Genomic DNA, 22,157 nt, shown 5'->3' on the forward strand with positions numbered 1-22,157 from the left:
GAATAATAACAGGCATTTCCCATATTTAATCTGCGTTTAATTTCCTCTCGAGTGTCATTTAAATTTGTTACTGTTGCTCCAAGATATTTGAATTTTTCCACCTCTTCGAAGGATAAATCTCCAACTTTTATATTTCCATTTCGTACAATATTCTGATCACGAGACATAATCATATACTTAGTCTTTTCGGGATTTACTTCCAACCCTATCGCTTTACTTGCTTCAAGTAGAATTTCCGCGTTTTCCCTAATCGTTTGTGGATTTTCTCCTAACATATTCACGTCATCCGCATAGACAAGAAGCTGATGTAACCCGTTCAACTCCAAACCCTCTTTGTTATCCTGAACTTTCCTAATGGCATATTCTAGAGCGAAGTTAAAAAGTAAAGGTGATAGTGCATCTCCCTGCTTTAGCCCGCAGTGAATTGGAAAAGCATCAGATAGAAACTGGCCTATACGGACTCTGCTGTAAATTTCACTAAGACACATTTTAATTAATCGAACTAGTTTCTTGGGAATACCAAATTCAATAAGAATATTATATAAAATTTCTCTCTTAACCGAGTCATATGCTTTTTTTGAAATCTATGAATAACTGATGTACTGTACCCTTATACTCCCATTTTTCTCCAATATCTGTCGAATACAAAAAATCTGATCAATAGCCGATCTATTACGCCTGAAACCACACTGATGATCCCCAATAATTTCATCTACATATGGAGTTAATTTTCTCAAAAGGATATTCGACAAAATTTTGAATGACGTCAACAAAAGTGATATTCCTCGAAAGTTACTACAGTTAGTCTTGTCCCCCTTATGGACTCCTTCCATAGTTCTGGTACAATTTCCTTTTCCCAAATTGGAAGTACAAGTTTATAAATTTCGCTAGATAATACGCTTCCACCCTCTTGTATTAATTCTGCTGGAATTTGATCAATACCTGGAGACTTGTACTTTTTCAGATTTTCTATCGAATTTCGACTTCAGAAAGTGTGGGTTCCGGTATAAATGACTCAGCAGTTTGTATTTGAATTTCGTCCCGATCATTTCTACTTGGCCTATGTATATTTAGTAGTTGCCCAAAATAGTTTTTCCATCTGTTCAGGATTGAATGAGAGTCTGCAAGCAAGTTACCATTCTCATCCTTGATCACGTTTACCTTTGCCTGATATCCATTTTTAAATTCCTTTATACCCTTATATAAATCTCGAATGTTTTTATTCTTACTATTTATGTCTACCTCATTCAGTTTTTCCTTCAAGTAATCTCTCTTTTTATTCCTAAGTGTGCGGAGGAAAATATTTGACATGTTATTTAGAACATTTTGCAAAAAAAGATTAGTCGTGCATTTCAGAACAATCTTAAGAGATGTAAAAATATAAAATATATTTAAACAAAAGGACACTTTGAATATTTCCTGGGACACAGATAAGATGCACTTGTATTGGTTTTTAAGTTTTTTATAAACATTTCCCCGCTAAACAGGTTTTTGAAACTAAAGTTACTACCGTACAAAAGGCGGCCGATTTCGCTGTAACTGTGCGAGGTGTAGTATAACAGAAAATGTCGCTGAGCTTGCGGTGTGAATGTAGCGTCATATACCGAGGACCCTGTAGCTTATTATTACTGAATGAGATGATTGCACTCACATCAACCGGGGTTATATTCTTGACGTATACAATGATATCATCTTCCACACTTAATGGCGCCATGGGGAGTGATGGTCTGGGTGTTGTGCTTGGCGCTTCTGTTGTCAGAACTCCTGAAATATTACCACACCAATATATTAAATGCTATGTTAAATACTAATATAATGCAGCGAAGAAAGAAGAGTCCTAAGTTTGAAGTAGCTTACATTTAAACCATTATAATTTTATAACAAAATTAAGTAAGTTTCTATTTTTCACTTATAATAGAATTGCCAATAAGACGAACACCATGGTCATAGGAAGAAAGGTAAAAAAGATAAACTTGCGAATTCTAAATGAGGCAGTAGAAGTGGACATCTTCAAATACTTGGGGTGTACTCTGAGCAGTAACATGAGCTGCTGCAAGGAAGTCAAAAGGAGGTTAACAATGGCCAAGGAAGCTTTTAATACAAAAATGAGCATCTTATGCGGACCTCAAGAGAAAGAACTAAGGAAGATACTAATTGTAAAATGCTTTGTATGGAGTGTGGATTTTTATGGTGCAGAAACATAGACATTACGACGAAGTGAAGAGAAGCGAATAGAAGCATTTGAAATGTGGATATGGAGAAAAAAGGAGCGTGGGAAATGGACAGGCAGACTAAGAAACGAAGCTGTGTTGGAAAGAATAGGTGAAGAAAGAATGACGCTGAAACTGATCAGGAAGAGGAAAAGAAATTGGCTGTGTCAGTGGTTGAAAGGAAACTGCCTTCTGAAGGATGCACTGGAAGGAACGGTGAACGGAAGAAGAGTTCGGGGCAGAAGAAGATATCAGATGATAGACGACATTAAGATATATGGATCATATGCGGAGACTAAGAGGAAGGCAGAAAATAGGAAAGACTGGAGAATGCTGGGTTTGTAGTAAAAGACCTGCCCTTGGGCAGAACGCTATGAATGAATGAATAGAATGTTGTCACAGGACGCATGCATTTTCTTGACTCACCATTTCCCAACAACAAAACTTTCCATAAATAAAATATAATGTTAAAATACATAGGTACCTAGCATCCCCCGCTATTAATTCTATGGTTGAGCTATTACATCATAAACAACAACCGATATACAATGATGTACAGACACGGTACCAAACTAACCAATTTCATATATTAAACATAACAGCGTAGGCCTACATAGCTTCGTGCTGCTATAATTTTACATCAACTTCTTTATGAACTGCTATGGTTGAACAATTGTTTCATCTTAATCCTTCTATAAAACTTGGAAATCATCAGTGAAATGGGGCAGCTCCACTTTTTAACAATAAAGGTGTATTAATAATTATTGACGTTAAATAATTATTAGAAAATGTGTATAATTCTTCAATTATTGATTTTCTAATAATTAGGAATACATTTCGGAACATTGACCATATAATACACTAGGTCGATTGATTAAGAATCTAACTTGAATTCTCTTGAAAACGGCCGACCGAGATCGCCGATCAGTCCTCGGTTGTGAAGAAGGCAGCCGGGAAGTGATACGCTCGAGCGCATGCTGTCGAGAATTTATAACCGATCGGTTGAAACGTTTACTCGGTCGGTCGCGAGCTCTCGATGTTGTTGCACTACAATTACATCACCTTTTAATGTCTGATACCTAAAACAGCCTATCTATGAAGCTTACCATTTTGTTTTATTTCAGATAGTACGAAAGGCAGGAAGTATTTGAACATTTAAAAAAGGAAACAATTTTTAAATAAAAATTGTTTTAATTAAATAATGCTTTATATTATTAATAATATTATTCAGCACTATTTTGTCATTATATCAGTAACGCAAATGTTTAATGTAGCTTAGTAAATATGTGATTGTATAAAAAGAACAGATTTTGTGATGCGTGTCAAATTTCTCCAAAAGCAAACATAATCCATTTCAATCACAGTATTTAATACAAATCTACATGTTCACTTTGCTTTACATTTTTACAGTAATGTATATTAAAAGATGCTTAATCGCAGACAATGATTGACGTTGGAGCTAGTTATGGTAAGGTGTATGCAGATTCTATTAAGTTAGGACAAGCGGTAGCCAGCCTGCTGCGTATAGTACGGAGCGAGCGACCGATCGCGCGTATTATCATGACTAGGCTTCGAGACTTTGGACCCAATAGAGCAGTTCAGTGGGAAATCTGCATAACGGCAGAGTATAGTGGTAAAGCGTATAGTGGGTGGGGGTACTGTAGAAAAAAAATGTTATGTTTTATTTAACGACGCTCGCAACTGCAGAGGTTATATCAGCGTCGCCGGATGTGCCGGAATTTTGTCCCGCAGGAGTTCTTTCACATGCCAGTAAATCTACTGACATGAGCCTGTCGCACTTAAGCACACTTAAATGCCATCGACCTGGCCCGGGATCGAACCCGCAACCTTGGGCATAGAAGGCCAGCGCTATACCAACTTGCCAACCAAGTCGACTGTACTGTAGAATGAATGCTAACAAACACGCAAAGAAAAACGCTCTGGATTTGAAGGTTCTGACGAATAATTTGGTTTTCATACAAACCCATTTTCAAACTGTGTCTGAAACTATTACACGGTTAGAAAAGTCAGAGCAAGACATGCCGGAAGCCCTCATATTAATTGAGGAAATGACACAGAGAATTAATGAGACACCAAGTACACCGGTTGCTGAACGTGTGAAACAGAAGTGGAAATCAATTTTGTGTAAAAATAACGGATATGGAACATTGTATAACATAAACAGCAAATTAGTGAACATGGAGTCACCGACAATAAAGGACTGTCTCTTAGAGACTGTAATGACTAATGATAGGTTTTTTTCGTTTTGCTCCTATTACGTCATGCGACGTAGAGCGTAGCTTTTCACAGTACAAACTGTGTTTCGCAGATAACCGAAAAAGATTTACGTTTGAGACACTGAAAATGTATCTTGTAGTACATTGCAATTCGGTACTGTAACTACACTTCCTAAAGACGGCCAATAGGATAAATGAACAAATTAAAATAGCTGCATGTTTATTTTCCACCATTAACACTGTGTATAATTAAACACAGGTGCTTATGAAACACAGGAGAATAATTCTTTTGATATTGTCATTGTGTAATGTATATTTACTTTCAGAATGTACATAAGTGTGTTTCTCCATACTACCGTACTCTAAACAGCAATGTTGTTACCTCAACATATCTCTACCTTTCACTACCTGCAGCGAGTCAACAATCTATAGTACATGCACAGTAAACTTATTGTATCGGGTCCAAAGTCTCGAAGCCTAATGACTCTCGTTCGGTCGTTTTAATGAAATGCAGAGCTCTAGCTACGATTCACTGCTACTATTACTACGTAATACAGCATTAATGTTACCAATACTACTACAGTATTAATATTACAGTAATGTATGTACAACGCAAAAAACACTCGTAACATTTCTATAGGCTACATACATACATACATACATACATACATACATACATACATACATACATACATACATACATACATACTGTCCACACCTGTGGAGTAACGGCTAGCGCGTCTGGCCGCGAAACCACGTGGCCCGGATTCGAATCACGGTCGGGGAAAGTTATCTGGTTGGGGTTTTTTTCGAGGTTTTCCCTCAACCCATTATGAACAAATGTGCTTGATCCCGGACTCATTTCACCGGCATTATCACTTTTACTTCATTCAGACGCTAAATAACCTTAGATGTTGATACAGCGTCGTAAAATGACCCCATACATATATACATATAGGGCCTACACATACACACGTAACATACATAACATACGTATGAAGTGAAAATAATATAACTGTGCAGATTTTAATAGCTTATTCATTGGATAGAATACAATAAAAACTTCTAATGCCATATTAGTTCCAAATGACTAGGCCTACATTTCTCAGAAAAAAATTTTTTCTTTTTCATAAATGTTAACATTGTCTTAGCCGTTAATATCTGTATGATTCTGTATTTTTAGTCTTATCATTAGAGAAATTGATAAGGAATGATTTATCTCTTTGTAGATTTTCAATAAAATGGACTTTTTTTTTTTTGCAAATTAAATAAAGAGATTAACGCATATCGTTATTTCGTGACGTCAGGAAGCCTGGTGGCTGTTTCTTGAGATCAGTTCGTGTGTGTATTCGAAGCGAACAGTGTTCGCGTGGGCGGCCGGCCGGCAGGCCGCTGAATGCGCTTTTACATTCGGGGGTGGAAGTTAATCTGATTTTCGAACCAGCACAATTTCTTATTTTCTTACGAAATTACGTGTTTAGTGGGTGTGTATTAAAATGTGACAGAATTTTCAAACCACAAATAACTCGACATGATTTTAATTAAAGGAGAATCACGTTGTAATTCTTTTGACGCTCGACGACTGTATGAAGAAATATTTCCAGGTAGGAATGTTCTAAATACACAGACATTTATTTCAATTTGTCAGCATATCCATGACACAGGAAGTGCAGTACTTGGTTTTCGTAATTGTGGTAATAAACCACCTGATGAAATTGTCAATAGGAAGAAAGAAATGTTGAATTTCGTGAAACAAAATCCATGGCGTAGTAGTCATAATATGAGGCGTTCAGAGCTAAAGTGGATCAAGTCCACGAGACGTAGTTTTGAGATAATAGAACTTAAAGTTAACTTGCTCTAGTGGATTATTTAATTTCACTACCAATAATTTTATTGCTCCAATCTCAAATTCTAGATTTATAAAATATAAACAATTGTGATGTTAATTGATGCAACGCTTTGGTGACTTGATCCACTATGGCTCAGAACATCGTGAACAAATAATCTGAGCAAAAGGTGACTGGCGTCACCTACCGCCGAATGCTTGGAATTAAGACTTGATCCATTACTGCTCGGAAAAGATCCAACTTAAGATAATCAGAAAATGAATTAAACTCAATTTATGAAAATTTGTGACTTGATCCACTTTAGCTCTGAGCGCCTCAATGTCCGTTAGGTTGAAGTTCGCATTGGCTCTAAGAACATTTTGGATTCTTCTAAGACATTTAGGTCGGTAATTCCGCCCACATGACATCCAGCGCTTACATTGTGTATCACAACATGATTTTAATCCACGTGTGTTGTTCTGAGAGTGGCCAGATAATATATGCAGAATCTAGATTTTGTAGAAAATATTATGGTTACATACAAAGCTTGCTTCACGCGATACGGTATTACGAACTTACATATTATAGGCCTACATATTCTGTGTTGTACTTGTGTCATGTCACTTCATACAGTAAGTCATGTCAAAACACTTTCAACTAATTCCAGGAGTGACAGATTTAAAACATTAGTTCTGTAGTTTTTGTTTAATTTCACTCAAAATTTTCAAATAGATAATTTAAATACGCGAGTATGAAGAGTTAATGACGAGGTAGTAAAGTTTGTTTATATCCTTGGTGAGCGACATTGAGATCTTTGTCACCAGAGGAGAACAGAAATGTTGATCCGGCGATGGTGGGTTGTTTACAAACTACGCAGGCTTTCAGCCTCATTTTCTAATTAACCATGCACCCAATTATAAACGCAAAATAGTTTTTTTTATTTATTTTTAACGTATTAAATTGTGCTCTTCTATATCACGGGACGTTGAAACTTACAAACTTGAATTTTTGTAAGTTCTCCGGTGAGGGAATCTGTGGCATGTTAAGTTAGGTTATGCTGGATTAATTTAGGCTTTTCGTATGTCTTGTATAAACGATCGATTCTGTGACAGGTTAGTTTAGGTTTTTGGTATGTCTTGCATGTACGAATCTGTGACAGGTTAGATTAGGTTAGGGCTTTTACCTAGCTTTGCATATACTGAGTGAAATGAAATGTCCATTTCGCGTTATATCTTTATTTCACGTGTTAAAAATCACTTTTAGGTTACCTACACACCGATCAAAATTCTTTCCAAGTTTTACCTATCTTCTAACATGTTTTCAAGTCAAATGATGTCCTACACGAATTCTCAACATTCCGAACTACCTTCCCTCTGAAAATGATACTGTACGTTTTTCGTTGTGTCGCGTGCTATAGAAAACCCTTCCTTTGTCTCTTTCTGCACAGTTATATCACTTCCGGTCTGTAGACCTTACATAAGTATGTATGTATGTATGTATGTATGTATGTATGTATGTATGTATGTATGTATGTATGTATGTATGTATGTATGTATGTATGCAAAGTAGTCGCACATATCTTCTGGCACTATTTTTATGTTAACGACATCTATTTTCTTCCGAAAAAAAAGTGACTTAACGTGCTGCCTGTCATAGCGAATTCAAACGTACTTGTTCCGTTGGTTTTGTGTGAGGTCAAAGTTTAACGATTCCCGGCGAAAATGGCGCTCTTTTCATGTGTTTGTGATTAGAATTGATGATGATACGGCGTTGTTAGAAGAAGAGGAGACGATATTAAAGAATATGCTATTGGATTTAAGTGACAGCTGTGAGCAGTATGAGATGAAGATAAATACAAATTAGAAGAATATCATTGTTATAGGAAGAAAAATAAAGAAGATAAACTTGAGAATTCGAAATGAGACAGTGAAACAATTGGACAACTTCAAAAAATATGTAGGATGTGCCATAACTTAACTAGTAATATAAGCTGCTGCCAGGAAGTCAAAAGGAGAATAGTAATGGCAAAGAAAGCTTTTAATAGAAAAAGGAAGAGATTAGTGAGATGTTTTGTGTGGAGTGTGGCATTGTATGGTGCAAAAACATACGATGAAGTGAAGAGGAATGACTAGAAGCATGTGAAATGCAGACATTGAGAAGAATGGAGCATGTGAAATCGACAGACAGACTTAGAAATGAAATTGTGCTAGAAAGAGTGGGTGAAGAAAGAATAATGCAGTACTGATCAGGAAGAGGAAAAAGGAATTGGTTAGGTCACTGGTTAAGAAGAAACTGTCTACAGTAGGATGCACTGGAAGGAATGATGAACGGAAGAAAAGTTCGGGGTAGAAGAAGATATGAGATCGTATACAACATTAAGATAAATGAATCATATGCGGAGACTAGGAGGTAGACGGAAAATAGGAAAGATTGGAGAATGCTGGGTTTGCGGTGAAATGTCTGCCCTTGGACAGAGCATTATGAATATTCATTCATTCATTCATTTATTAACAACATACCTTCAGCTTCGTAGGAAAGCTGGAAGCCCTTATACTTTGTACCGGTATTTCCGCTTGTAGACCTGTCTTGTGTTACCAGAAACACAAGCATTTCACTGTGATGCATTACTTGCAGCTTCTTTGGAGTCTCTAGTGGACTTGTGATGACGATACTGGATCCATCTTTTAGAAGAGTATGCCCTGTAACATTGCAGCGTAACCTCATTATACAGAATGTTTCAGAATTTCTATTACAAACTTCTAGGGGTTGTAGAGGGGACTAAGTAGATAAAGTTTTGATTAGGAACCCATGTCCGGAAATGTATCGTTTCGATGCAAAATAAGTTTGAAGATCGATTCGATTTAAAATCTCCCGCTTCACGGTATGCAAACAAAATGAGTTGAGGGCGATTTCTGCAGGTCCCTGATATCGTTGTCTTCTGTTTACAATTATTTCTACGGAGTCTGCTTTCACGTCAGTTGTGATTGTCATTGAGCAGTATGGGATGAGACAGACGACTCCGTTACACGTTTACGCTACGACTTCTGTTCGCCATCTCTTCTGCTAGTTTGAACCTATGCTATGGTTTGAACCGTCTGTACCTCCCCTATTCCAGTTGCTTTACGTCATGCTATGTCCGAGTCATTGTTAACATCAATCTCCTTGAAACGTAACCGCTGTTGAAGTATAATTATAAATACCTGGTATTTACCGAAAAATGTTAATATTATATCAATGCGTGCTTATGAAAAGTAGAAGTTATAGAATAAATAATGCTATATGATACTGAATAATATGACATCTTACTTTGTACACACTTGTGAAATTACCTGGACTAATAAATAAATAGTCTCCTGCTGCTGCATCCAAATCCAGGTAATCTATAGTGACATTCACATTGTAGCCTTTCACTTTTACATGCCACTTAAAAATCTTACATTGCGAACTTACAGGAACTGGATAAGTCGGAGATTTTATAGTACCGTCACCTGGTACTTTCTTTTCACAGGCCATGCTCTCTTCGAGTTCCACTGCAAAAATATGAAATGAACGTTAATAACTTGATAGTTGTACGATAAACACTAAATGTGACTGAGAGGTGCACTAGAAAATACAGTATATATGCAGGTTTCATCATAAATATGGCTGATTTGTGACAGTAAAATTATAGCGATATTTCGCGAAGATTATCTGTTCCATTTCAGCGATAAAAAGCAAAAAGAGTATTTTTAAAATTAAGTTATTTTAAGGAAATGTATTTAAACATTTCATTTATTTTAGAAAAACATTAATTTTGAAATGCATATCTATTTAAAGAAATGGAATTATATTATTCTCTTTATTGGCTTACAGTTTACACCTTTAGCCTATGACTGAGTTTTTCATAATCTTTTTAAATATTTCATTTATTTAAGAAACACATTACTAATTGGAGGCGGTTAATAGGTTATGTAAAATAACTTACTTGCAAATGGCTTTTAAGGAACCCGCAGGTTCGTTGCCGTCCTCACATAAGCCCGTCATCGGTCCCTATTCTGTGCAAGATTAATCCAGTCTCTATCATATCCCACCTCCCTCAAATCGATTTTACGTTCCACGTACCAAATCTCATAACCTTATTCCTTTGCTATGGTCGTGCCAGAGAATCAGTCCCATTCCGAGGCTTATTGTATGGTTTCGTAACAAACTGTCTTTTACGGTGATGGGTTGTTAGCCCTTCGCCCAACCCCCAAGGTGGAGGACCACCTCTTATCGGCTGTCCACGACTGCTTATTCAATATATTCGCAGCTACCCTCCATATCTGGAGGCCGTCTCCTCTATCCGCAACCTGAGGACGAGCCATGCTGTGGTGAAAGGGACCCACAATACATGGATGTAAAATAACATATGATCCTTTATTATTATATTAATATCCAATGAAAGTATTGAAGAAAAATAGATTTAACATAAGATAAGTTCTGTACTTGAGGGAAAAGCAAATCGTAATTGCTCGGCTTTCCCAGCACGCTATAAGGAGAACATGCTGCGACAAATCCCTACTGCAGATAGGCCATAGGATACCGCGTATGTGATCAGCTGGTCAGCAGACAGCGGATTTTCAGTCCCTACACAGAGAAAAGACGTCATGTCCCTTGGTTTACGTAGGAAGCGCAGAAGTGAGTTCAATGACTTCCCTGCAACTGGCATACAGCTAACGTTCAGTATCGGTACCCAAAATCCTCTGTCTGCTGATCGGTATCACGTTTTGGACCCTTTAACTCCAGGGAAATATCTTCCAGTATTACTTTTGTATAAAGTGAAGTAACCTTCATTAACATTTCTGATATTACGGAAATTGAAAATCCTTTAGTATGACATCAGAAGCAATTATTGTTACCATCACTATATTTGTTGTAGCGTACTTATTTATTTTTTATTGCTTGTATATATTCTGCTATGTCCAACTGCCTATTTTTATATTTAAAATGTCATTAGTATAAAGTTACTGAAGTAGATTACCATCACTTCTGATCGTATATGTATCAATACCCCTGTAGTCACTGGGCTGCCAGGTTCCATCTTGTATTGGCTGCAGGGAGATACCTGCAGCTTCTGTAAATACAACAAATGTATATTTGACACTATTGCTGTATACTTTTCATTATCTGTAGGCTACATTTATGCGTCTGAATTGATGGTTTTCTGTGAGCTAGTGTATGTATATATTTCATCGTTTTGTAATCCTCGGATTTTCAAAACGCTTTCCCGTAAATTACTATTAAAATGATATACTATTTTAAAATTGTACCTTAATAAAAATTAGATGCAGTTGCACGATTAAGATAAAACAATTTCCTATGCCAATCTATTTATTAATATTACTTATACAGATACTGTCTCATGAGAGCCGAAAGTAGAGACCAGAATCTTAGCCACTACTCTTTGAAGTTAAGTGAGTACGGAGTTTGTGCAGTGACCAACAAGCTAGACTGTAAACAGACTACTTTCGCATCAAGGAGAACAGCCACAGTATGCACATAAAAGAATGAGTTCAAGTGTAGCGCTGTGCTGTGTATTACAAAAGAATAAACATAGTCTTTTCTGTGAACTTTTAACTTAAAATGTTACTCTTCACTCTTAATGAAATGTTTAAATCTGTATTACAACAATCTTTCATATGTACCACTCTTACTACAGTGTTTAAGCCATATTACGATAATCTTTGCTGTAAAATTTTAACTTTAAACACCGGTATAACTGTAACATAGGTACTGCCCTGAATGAAATGTTTAAACCAATAGTACAATAATCTTTGCTGTGAAATTTAACTTAAAATACCGGTATTACTATAACACAGGTACTGCCCTTGTGTACAAGTGTACTTTCCAACAAAATTTTTAAAGTGTTTGTCCTTCACTTTGTTGAATGTTGGCCAGCACCATCATTTCATACAGATCTCTGCTAAATTCGTCCGCTGGCACTGAATTACTGGTTAAGGGTAGATCATATCAATTTCAAATGGTTTATACATTTTTTAATAACAGTGCTGCTGTAAATACCATCTTCCAGAACAAATTGAGTAACGGTCGGCGCGTCTGGCCGCGAAACCAGGTGGCCCGGGTTCGAATCCCGGTCGGGGCAAGTTACCTGGTTGAGGTTTTTCCGGGGTTTTCCCTCAACCCAATATGAGCAAATGCTGGGTAACTTTCGGTGCTGGAGCTCGGACTCATTTCACCGGCATTATCACCTTCATTTCATTCAGACGCTAAATAACCTGAGATGTTGATACAGCGTCGTAAAATAACCCAATAAAATAAATTTTAAAAAATCTAGAACAAATTATGTCAGTCTTACTTAAATTACACACAATTATGTCGCCACTTACGCAGACATACTGTCTTTCGAATTCCTCACTTCTGTACTTTCGTACTAGTTTTAGGCACCTTTATTTCAACTAGTAGTGCATAATATCATAAACATTACTAAACTGCAGTACGCATACTGTACTTGTTTAGGAGCAAGGAACCTATTTTAGAGTGACCCTATAGTGCGCATTACGTGTGATTCTGAGCAGGGTGTCTCCTGAAGGACACGTGACGTAATGTATACCCCTTGCACATTTATAGTCATTTCAATGTTGTTTAACTAAGAAAACGGTGAGATGACGCGGAGTTTTACCATAGTACATCTCACTGGTTATTAATTCCGTCATTATCATCAACATCACCACAACCGTGTCCACGAAAATAACAGGGCATTCGTGAAAACGTCCATTTCGAGTTCTGTATAACGAACACTTGCTTGGATGTCCATATAGTACAACAAACATAATTGACGCTTGACACCCAAACAATTGCACAAGCTCAACTAGAGATTGCGTGAATAGTTGAAAAAAGGTAACAATCATAGCCGACACTCGCTTCGATATCCGAGACATAAAATACAACGGACTCTTGCTTGGACAATTCTCAGTGGTTTAATTGGTCCGGAAGAGGCGAAGTTATGGGGTGGGGCACTTGTCTGAATTCTTTTTATTTACTAATGTTAGAAGATATTGAATTCAAAAGGTCTTATTTGCTTCAGAGCAAGTTACCACGAAGGTGAATTGACTCGTTTATTGAATATTCGAGTAGCTTACGTGTATCACAAATTGATTGTCACATTATGACTGGAAAGATCGCCATTTTATAATAACAAACTTTTCTACAGGATCACGTTAGTGTACGTTTTCTTTGACTGTATGAACGTCAATTTCAATGTAAGCATAATTTACAATAATTGCATGCCACTTTATATTATTATAAGTTAACCTAAAGTTTTTCACTCACCAACAAAGATGTTACTGGACACAGATATCACTCCCAATAAAACACAAATAAATTTCATTTATGATCGTTAGTATATGAACCAGGACCGGCTATATGGACAGGTGATGTCTCTTTGAGATACCGAACTAATGTGCGATTAGATAGCGAATCGAAAGGTTGGAGATAAGATTAGTGACGTCTGGAGTCAATATTAACGGTTTCCTCACCATTGCTTTACGTACCAACTTCCTACTCATTTTATTAAAGTTCATTTTTTCAATCAGAGAATGGAATGCAAGTTTATGCAGCCGTATCTAAGACTCAAACGCTGGTCTTCCATCCCCGCGGCGGCTCGTGATGAAATTTACTGTGGAAAAAAGCAGACATAGTAGGAAGTTTTCTGGAGATATTCATGTTTCCATCATTCCACCAGCAGCCTCAACCTTCCATTAATTTCATCTATCATCTGCAATGGTTAAAAATAGGCTGGAATGAAGTCTTGGGGGTACAGTCACCGTTTTTGGCGTGTGAAATAAGTGATGGGAACGTTAACTGCGAGTGTTTACATTCACTATAGTCAGACTGACAACTGTGTTTGGCAAATGGCTGGTGTGACATGTATAGGAAGTGGATACCATTCTCAGCTGCACTAGCAACATGCTTACAAACTGGGCACTATATCTAGGACACACGCCAAAAACGCTGACGCCAGCTTGTAGTACGGGTTTCCGATGCTGACTTGGAGCTCTGGACCCCGGGGCTTATCAAATACTCGCTCTGGAATGGGACCTGGCTCTGTCAAGACTAAGACAGGATGGCCCACCTGTCAGCGTCGAATTCACGAATGCCACCGTGGCTTGGACAACCATCACAAGTACAGTCCACAATATAAACCTAAGCGCAAGAACAGTCCCGAGTCCGATAATGGAAAAGCCAATCCAAGATAGTATTTATGTAGTCTTTGTTTTCTGAGATTCGATAACAAAATTAAGTATACTCAAGGAATACTCAATATGATGTCCTAACTTTCGTCTTACACATCAGTGAGGAAATGTCTTTATGGAATCCAAATGAAAGCTCAGGAAAGCGTAATTTAATTATGTATTATTATGGAAGTATTTTTGTTGCTTAAAAGGAGAAAATATGTATCTGTTATGTTCACATTTTTATTAGGTTTTAAAAATACAAAATACAACGACATTATGCATTACGCCCCAAGGAACATGATGACCAGGCTTCGGCCTAGGGACACAGAGTAACCAGTATGAGGTTTAGAGTACACGGAGTGTAAATGATGTCATGACCGTGTGGAAGGGTAACTGCAACAGCACAGGTGGGTCCGTAAAGGTGCGTACACACTTAGCGAACGAACAACGAACGAACGACAAACGAATGCATTCGCTGATTGAAATCGGAACGTGTGTACGTCGCAGCAAAGGCAAACCAATTGTTTGGTTTGCCTTCGGAAGTGATCCGTCGCTTGTCGGTACATCAAAGGAAGTTGGTATTCGTTGTGGACGGGATTTGCCACTAGCTTGTAGTTCCTAGCAGAAGGCAGCGCTTAGTTCAATTTCACCAACAGGATGTCGAAACTGGAGTGGACGGAAGACGTTGTTATAAATCTTATTAATGCATATAGGGAGCAGGAAACTTTATGGCAATGGTCGTCAGCACTCGCTGAAATGTGCAATGGGTACGCGGTGCCGTCCCGAGCGCACCGTCGTGCAACAGGGAGAGATAGAGAGCATACCCTCTAGCAGCTACGAGAGCACTATAGTGCACTGCGTTTTCCGCGAGTAAGAGAGCCAGCCCCAGCGTGCTCTGTGCTGACGACCCCTGCTTTATGGAATCCCAAGCATCCTACTTACCACAATAAACAAAACATCCTGGTAATCAGCTGTTTCGACACTTTGAATAAATACATTAAACTTGTATACGAATCTCCTGTAGCAAGATATCGAAGTGTTAATGCTAGCCTTTCTTGAATAGGTAATTCTTCTCGTCAGCCTCTGTCTTTCTTAGAAAATTTTGGTCCTATTTTGCACAGTTATATTTCGAAGTCTGTTTCTGAAATGCGACAGAAGTTGTGAAACTGTCCCGATTCCATTCGACGTAAATCATGAAGCAAGTCAGTGCCTCTATGTTGAATGCGACTTTCGTAGAGTGGCGTCTGCCACCATCGCCTTTTGTTTTTTGTTTTTTTTTTTTAACTTTCTTTTTATTAAACTGCTTATAATTACAACGGCTGCACTTGCTATAATTATATTTTCGTCTGCCATTATTGCGGATAATCAGCGAACGCGAATGTTTTGTGACCATTTGTTGATGATTTGTACGTTGCTCCAAATAGCGAACGAACAACGTAATTTCGCTTCATCATTCGTTCGTTGTTCGTTCGCTAAGTGTGTACGCACCTTAATGTGCATTACCGCTGTGTGTATTGCTGCTTGGCTGCGGTACGTGTAACAGGCTTCGGCGTAGGGACTCCTGATTGAAGGTAACAACTCACCTTAATACTTTAATGGTACACATTTATTGTCTACACTAGGAATGTACTGTATATGCTACATCTGTACAGGGTGAAATATATTTTGTGCCGTACTGTGATGGACTGTTTACATGTTGAGACACGAAATAACGGCGCGCTCCATCTCTCACTCCGCTCGACCAACACAACACTATCGTCCGTGCGTTCTGAACTTCATGCGTTTCTATGCCCAGGACCGAAGCCTGATGATAACATAACAGATAAGTAAAACCTGAAATCTTTTCACTGTGACTTTCTGAACAATGGCAATAACGCATTGTTTATATTTTCTTTTGTCCCGCCCCGTAGTGTTGTGGTCTAAGGCATCCTGCCTAGGACTCGCGTTACTGAATGCGCGCTGGTTCAATTTCTCATATGGGAAGAAATTTTCTCATGAAATTTCGGCCAGTGTATGGGACCGGTGCCCATCCAGCATCGTGATGCACTTGGGGAGCTACGATAGGTAGAGAAATCTGGTTACGAAAGCCAGCTATAACGGCTGGAGGGGATCATCGTGCTAACCACACGATACTTCAATTCTGGTTAGATGATCGTTCACCTCTGCTTCGGCATGTGGGCGTGAGGCCAGCAGCCGGCTGGTCGGTCATGGTTCTTCATGGACTGTCGTGCCTTGGATTATTATTATTATTATTATTATTATTATTATTATTATTATTAATATTATTATTATTATTATGTTTTCTTTTAGATGTAGATCGTCCAAATCAACTTAATGACATTACAAGTGGGTCGAAACAATTGTTTCAAAAAGCGCTGCCGTACTAAAGCCGTAGCAGTGGTTATCTGTGCAGTTTATTAGGAAATAATTCGACTCATCTTAAACATTTGAATGGCGGAGAATTCAGTACACACGCCAAGTTAGCCTTGCGCAGCGCTCCTGACACGGCCAGTGTGAAAAACGGAAATACTGAACAGTCCAGTCTAAAGCAGGCATCACAAAACGTTACAAATTCATGACGCAATATAAATACTACCCGCTACACACAAAGTGAAGGGTCTGGGGAGCATCGGTCGCAGTAAGCTAGACAACAGAAGCGGTTTGTGATCGTCATTACCTTCCGTGTTCACAACAAAGAAATAACAAGAGAAAGAAGGAATGAATATATTTTTAAGATTATATTATTTTAATCTGCATTCTTTCATTTCGTGATTACAATATTTGCATTCAGAAAGGTCTCAAATTTAAGGGTTGCCTCGTAAGTAGCCACTCTAAATGTGCACGATGATTGTTAAGCGTGTCCTTCTTTGTTATTTAACATGTTTTTAATTTTAAAAATGTTCACAAATATACGTAGACCTGAAAATAGCTGCGATTGTGGCAGAAAATGAACTAAGATATGGGTATTTAGACGAGTCGATATTTTTAAATATGTCTACATCTAAACCAACACAATTCTTATGCTTGTTTTTCACAAAGGTGTTATTTTGGAAATCAGCAACCTCAAATTGAAGGGTTCAGAACCAAGCGCCATTTACTAAAACAGTAGAAAACAAGGGTTAAAATGAAGTTATTACCATAATTTAATGGAAACATATAGCAAGTAATATAAAGCATACACATTAAAATTAAATGATATATCAATCTTCATTAAACTATGGTATTCACTTTAACCCTTGCTTTCTCCTTTTTTAATAAATGACGCTTGGCCCACTATGGTTCTGGACCCTTCAATTGTAAGTCTGATCGTACCTTCAGAATGGGTGTGTTTTTGGATTTGCAAATAGAGAGAAATCATATTATATTTGTTTAAAATCACAAAACCTTCTCTCTCTCTAAATTCTGAAAGTAAATGTTTCCAGGATGTCGCAATATTTATCCTTGAATTAGAAACATTTGGAAGTGACTTCAGACAAAAATGATGAAACTCATTTTCTTTCAATTGCACTTTCCAAACATTTATCACCATTGAAAAAGATTTCACCGCGTTATACATGTCAATTATGTGCTGATCACGTCCTTGAAGTCGGCAGTTTAGTTTGTTCAGCTGTTCGTAAATATCTGTTATGAACGCCAAATCACTATTCAGATAGTACAGACCGATTATTTAGTCCTGACAGCTCAGCGACGCGAAAGAGGGGAAGTAATAGGAGTAGTGGGGAGAGTTCCGGAGTAGAGATCAGGGCGAGAGGTCGGTAACTGTAGTGGAAATACAACGCTATACCGCATTCGTGACATCCGATCGCTCTGACTGCAGGCGACAGACTAATCTGAACACCCCTTGACATAACTTAATGGACTCGCCTGACCCAGGCGCACATTGCCGGCGACTGTCACGACTAAATAATCGTACTGTACTAGATAACATAATGAGTCACTGTCGGCAGTAAAGACAACGCTAGAGGAAGGGGTTCAGCACGGAGAGGGCTGTTGTGACGTGGAACTTACGTCAGAGTTCAGGCGCTGATTCACGAAATACAATTTTGTGATGCCAGGTCTAAAGGAACTAAAACGATGGACAGAACAGTAATATAGATTGCTACAGGCAAAGTTGCCTAATGCATGAAGGATTATGATAATAATGATATATCAAAGTGAAAATGAGTTTAGAAGTAAATAATATGACAAGTTATTGAAAGGATTTAAATCTGAATATTCACAATTGAAAATGAGTTAGACTAATATTGAAATATATAAACTATATTTCGGCCTTGATGTTTCTTCTGACGTTAATTTAGAAATATCTTGTTTTTTTTTTTTGCCTCTGTGTACTGTATTACCGTCTCTAATGCCAGATTGTAGAAATAAATTATGAATAGACTATTTGTTTTACACGTGTAGGTTATGTTATAACTGGATACAGGCTATGTATGTACACATCTGTAAATGAATTAATTAATGAGTGAATGGATGAATGAATGAATGAATGAATATATACAAATAAATAAGAAGTGGACCGAGCGGGCTAGCGGCGTGGTAGAGGGCTGGCCTCGCATTCGGGAGGTCCGGGGTTCGATCCCAGGGGCCGGCAATCCTAACCGAGGTTTTCCATGGTTTCCTCAGTTATTTCCAGGCAAATGCCGGGATTGTACCTATTGAAAGTCCGGCCATGGACGGCGATCCTTCCCTTAACCCTTTCATATGTGTGAGTGAATGATGTGTAATGTCTTAAATGTTTGTGTTGTATCGGAGGTGGCGCCGGCATTGAGATGATCCCTCATTCGGGGAGGCCCTCCATGTCCTTGTGTGGTCAAAAAAGTATGTATGTGATCCATAGTAATTCCTCTCCCGACAGGTCACGGCCCTGTAAGGCCCGGGTGGCGTGGGTCGTGTAAATGAACCTAGACGGGAGAGGTTAAACTGAGAGAAAGAAAGAAAGAAAGGATAAGTGGTGAAAATTACAATAATAGAATAAATCACAGTAAAAACAAAATTATGTACGCTGACTACTTTTTGTTTTGTTTCGGCATGTCGACTGCCTTATCGAACAGCAGACCTGAACTGTCTGTCTGGGGTTCAATGCCACTGGCCTATACTCCATACGCAACTACACTGTTTCGTGACTCTAGGTAACCAAACTCAGAAATCTAATTAAAAGGAGAAACTTCAACATTTTCTGTGTTAGTTACTGTGTATGACTGCACATTGTTCTGTGATTGATAAAGTAACAAAAAGAAATTATGATATGGATGTTATTCGAGATAACGTCTAGCGAAACGAAGAGGAAGTTTATTGGCCTGATAATCTTTGATAACATGTTCTGATAACAGTTTTGTGAAGCTGAGTCATATCCGACAATTCTTTCATTCGTGTCCTTGTGGTCTGTGTTTCAATCACCAGATGACCTCTCAGCAAGAGGATCTCACTTTCGGCCTCGGTCAGATCCTTTGGTACTGTGATGGACTTGGGGCAGACCATTCCGAGTTCTAAACTGTTGACAAGCTATCAAAAGACCATATAGCAATTTTCATGTACGGTATTAGACACAAATTCTCCCAATTTTAAGATTCTAAGCTTCTTGAGTGGTGAAACTACACTATCTACCAAAAAGTAATTGAACACTGCTTTGCCTCTTCAGAACCTCGTGGTACCACCTCTTGTTGCTATAACAGAGCCATCCTGTCAGGCATGTTCTACACTAGTTTGTGTAGGATATCCACTGGAATGCGTCGCCATTCCTCTTACAACATGGCACTCACAAGGAGAGGACACGCTCTGTATATCACCGAATTAAATCAGATTTTGTGACATAAAAGTACAAGACACACTGTTTAAAGTCATACCTGGTATGAGTGGCCAATGACCCCTCGTTTTGGAAATATTGGCTGTTGTTTGACATACTTCCGTTAGGTGCCTAATAGGGAAGCATTATAATAATAATAATAATAATAATAATAATAATAATGGTTTATTTCAACTGGCAGAGTTAAGGCCATTCGGCCTTAGAGCATTAGACTGTGTAACGGCGTAGCTCATGTGGTTGGATGCTGAGTTGTCATCCAGGCAACCCGAGTTCGAATCCTAATGCCTTCTTATTTTTTAAAGCTTGATATTATTATTATTATTATTATTATTATTATTATTATTATTATTATTTTAATTCACTTTCAGTTGTCAGTTCCTATATTCAAAGCCATGTTGAAATATGCGTGGTATGCATCGAAATTGATAAACGAACGAGAAGTGTTTGTGAATGAGAAGGATATCTGTTTTGCAGCAGAAGTGCGGAAAAATGTGTGTGACTGTGGACAACCTTCTTTCATTTGCTGTGGATGGTGCAGGAAATATGTATGTTTTGTGTGTTTTTATGACATCATAATGAATCGGGTACAAAATGAAATGAAATAGCTGCTACAGAAATAGAACAAACACCAGTGACACATCTTACCTTCCTACGTGAGCAGTATTTCATTGTTTATCCTTTACAATACAATGTTAGTTAATTAGTAATTTGTTTAAAACATAATGAAGCATTCAATACATTGAGAAATATTATATAGGTATGTAAGTATATAACTGTGATCACAATATTAATCATTATTAAAAGAAAAAAAATATAGGACCAGTTAAGATTCGAACTCAGGTTGCCTGGATAACAACTCAGCATCCAACCATATGGGCTACGCTGTTACACAGGTTAATGCTTCCCTATTGAGCACCTAACGGAAGTATGTCACAAACAATAGCCATTATTTTCAAAACGGGGGGTCATTGGCCACCCATACCAGGTATGACTTTAAACAGTACTTCTTGTACTTTCATCTCACACAATCTTATTTAATTCGGTGATATACACAGCGTATCCTCTCCTTGTCAGTTGGACAATGGAAGTTGACCGCATCTCCCGAGACCTCAATCGCCGGTCCAATTCGTCCCAAAGGTGCTTAATAGGATTGAGATCAGGACTCTGTGCAGGCCAGTGAACATTGTCTGCATACCACTGCATAGTAGCCGCCGAAACATGGGGCCATACGTGCTACATGCCTTGCGCATCTCAAACGTATGGATTTAATATTTCTATGTCGGGTGAAGAATACAATGCGTGCAGTTCTGCGTTGTGCAACTTTCTCCATTCTCCAGTAACTCCATCCCTCTTAGCCCCAAATATTTTCGTAAGAACTTTATTCTCAAACACCCTTTATCTCTGTTCCTCTCTCCAAGTGAGAGTTCAAGTTTCACAACCATACAAATCAACCGGTAATATAACTGTTTTATAAATTACAACTTTCAGATCTTTTAACAGCAGACTAGATGACAAAACCTTCTCAACCCAATAACAGGCATTTCCCACAGTTCTGTAGTGCTCGGTAAAAGTGACACAAGTCAGTTTCCACAAACCTTTTTTTATAATTTATTGACAACTTACGGATCATTTGTTCGCTTGGAAATAAATACATAGGTATTTCTCCCATTACAATAATTCATACAGAAAAAATCAAATCGACATAAACCAGTGTAAGTTGTCAATAAATTATCAAAAAAGGTTTGTGAAAACTGACTTACGTCACTTTTCCCAAGCACTGCAGAATTATTTTGGAAAATATAAAAATTGGAAATTCCTAGGACACTAACACTAATAATCTTATCTCAAATTTAGATTGATGAATTACA

At 37.9% G+C, this 22,157-nt stretch overlaps 1 protein-coding gene across 1 annotated transcript in view; it reads right to left on the bottom strand.

Moving 5' to 3' along the window:
* Positions 1–13,709, bottom strand: part of LOC138699838 (uncharacterized) — a 33,809-nt gene extending 20,100 nt beyond the window's left edge. The window contains exons 1-5 of the mRNA XM_069826026.1: positions 13,582–13,709; positions 11,273–11,365; positions 9,603–9,803; positions 8,793–8,972; positions 1,652–1,764 (exon numbers count right to left, since the gene is read on the bottom strand). Coding sequence (XP_069682127.1) covers positions 1,652–1,764; positions 8,793–8,972; positions 9,603–9,803; positions 11,273–11,365; positions 13,582–13,639 — 645 coding nt within the window. The 5' untranslated portion in view covers positions 13,640–13,709. The remainder of the gene's footprint in view (positions 1–1,651; positions 1,765–8,792; positions 8,973–9,602; positions 9,804–11,272; positions 11,366–13,581) is intronic.
* Between the last annotated feature and the right edge of the window lie 8,448 nt (positions 13,710–22,157).

This window comes from Periplaneta americana, chromosome 5 (assembly GCF_040183065.1).
Source record: "Periplaneta americana isolate PAMFEO1 chromosome 5, P.americana_PAMFEO1_priV1, whole genome shotgun sequence".
NCBI lineage: Eukaryota > Metazoa > Arthropoda > Insecta > Blattodea > Blattidae > Periplaneta > Periplaneta americana.